The following is a 2,126-nucleotide window of genomic DNA, read 5'->3' on the forward strand; positions in this document are numbered from 1 at the left end:
ACCCCGCCCCTCGCACTGTGACTGCTGGATATGGGCACCAGTGACCCACGCAACCCTGAAAAGGAAGAAGCGTGTACAGAAAATGGATGGATGGATGGAAGAATTTACTGTTATTTTTTTGTTAATAAGCTTCGGAGAAGGGTGGGATTAAAAATGATTTTGACTTCTTCCCATTCCTTTTCAAATATGTTAATTTTATTATCATTTTTTGTTTTGTTTTGTGTAGATGTTTGACATAATGAAAGCATATTTACATATCGACAAGCACATTGTTTTCACTGCAGTGTATTACCGCTGCCTCACTTTTATTGTTAGCTCATTATATTTGACTAAATCGGTGTTTTTACAGCCCACAGAGCAGTTTTAGCCGAGACAAATGGTTAACCTGCAGCACGGTTCTGCAGCACGGTTCTGCAGCACGGTTCTGCAGCACGGTTCTGCAGCACGGTTCTGCAGCCACTTTAATAAAGAGTGGATTAGGAGCAGCATTCCTGCTCCACCACACAGTAAGTCAGAGGCTGCAGTCTAAAGCTGAGAGATTTTCACCGACTACCTTCGTCAAATTAACCACTTCTCTCCTTCAGAGCGTCGGAGAGCTGGGCTTAGGAAACAGTTTTCTTTGCAAGTTTTCACCTAAAAAACACATAATTTTCCCTCAGCCTTACTGAGTGTGTTTCAGACTTYGAGTAGGGAGCTTTTAAAAACCAATGATGATTGTTTAATTTGAACCAAAAACCCAACTTTATCCAGTCTGATTTACCTCAGGTGGTAATTTGTAACAAGCCAAACATGGCAGCAACTCCAACTGGAAAAAGATGCTTTTAGTTCTACAAATTGTGATTTCTGTCACTGATACTAAACAAATGCAGCTCAGTAAAAGGATCTTTCCTGATACAGTTGCAGGATTTTATTTGCACTAAGAGAAAGTTGTTACCTTATTATAAACATTAAACCACTCGGGGTGATGGTTCATCTTCTCTGCCTGCAGAGCCACACGGGACATGAAGCCAAACGCCTGCAGGGACACAAAGTTCAGGTCAAAAAGAAAACCAACAATGTGCATTTCTCTTCCTTAAAATAAAAACTTAACTTGTCATTTTGTACATTTTTGAAAGGGAGTGGAAAACATATTGCAAACTGTAAAAGGTGCACAATCACAAGTGTTTTTAAAAATGACGTTCGCTTTTCAGAAAAGTCCTGAGAGGTCAACGTGACCTTTAGTTTGTACCAACAACTTCTACGAGTTTTAAAAAAGACATTTGAATCTAATGTGCTCACCTCACAAAGTCAATTAAAACTTAAAAACAAATGTTTTTAAAGAAATTCCCGATATACAAACTAGATTTGAAATTGTGATAAGCACTATTATTGTGATTGCTGCAAGAGTTGAATGAGTCTGGTTTTAGTGTTTATAGTTTTATTAGCTTTGTTGTTGGTTTTATGTGATGTGTAAAGTTTATTGTACGAAGCCCACATTAAATAAAAAATGTATTGCAGTCATTTCCATTGTTTCCATGGATAAGCTTGAATTACTTTCATAATATAGGAATGAATGACATCATTCTTCACATTATACATACTGCAGCTATAAGACACACACGACTGGAGTTGTGTTTGTCCAAAAACTTTATTTCTCCTTTTGAAACTCAACACTGAAAAACTGGTTCCTCGTGGCGTGGCTGCAGAGTTGGAGTTATGATGCGTTCAGGAACACAGGAAAAAAAATCTGTTTTCTGACGCACACCTACGGAATTCAGTTTTCTCATAAATAGCCTATGATGAAAGATGAACCGTTTCTATAAACATACACCTACTACTACTACTACTACTACTACTACTACTACTACTACTACTAATAATAATAATAATAATAATAACAACAACTAGAGAAGTTGCATTTCCAGTGAAAATGCTAGTGTGAATGCCTCTTGCTTATAACTTTAGCTGAAGCTAAGAAACAAATCGATGATGTCACTGATGACATCATCATAACCAAAATTGTAAAAATTGAAATAGCTAAAAAACTATAAAATTTTAAGATACCAAAAATAATAGCTGGAATGTCCTGAAGGAGCTGAACATTTTGATATATGAATGGTTTAAGTAACATAAAAATTGTGGAAGGA

General features: G+C 36.6%; 1 protein-coding gene across 1 annotated transcript in view; it reads right to left on the reverse strand.

The window, feature by feature from the left end:
• Positions 1-934: 934 nt before the first annotated feature.
• The window catches only part of LOC106528429 (pterin-4-alpha-carbinolamine dehydratase 2), a gene marked incomplete at its 3' end in the record, with an annotated part of 19,850 nt that continues 18,658 nt past the window's right edge, over positions 935-2,126 (reverse strand). Inside the window, 1 exon segment of the mRNA XM_014023596.1 lies at positions 935-1,015. Within this exon segment, the coding sequence (XP_013879050.1) occupies positions 935-1,015 (81 nt within the window).

The sequence above is a fragment of the Austrofundulus limnaeus genome, unplaced genomic scaffold (assembly GCF_001266775.1).
Source record: "Austrofundulus limnaeus strain Quisiro unplaced genomic scaffold, Austrofundulus_limnaeus-1.0 Scaffold378, whole genome shotgun sequence".
Lineage (NCBI taxonomy): Eukaryota > Metazoa > Chordata > Actinopteri > Cyprinodontiformes > Rivulidae > Austrofundulus > Austrofundulus limnaeus.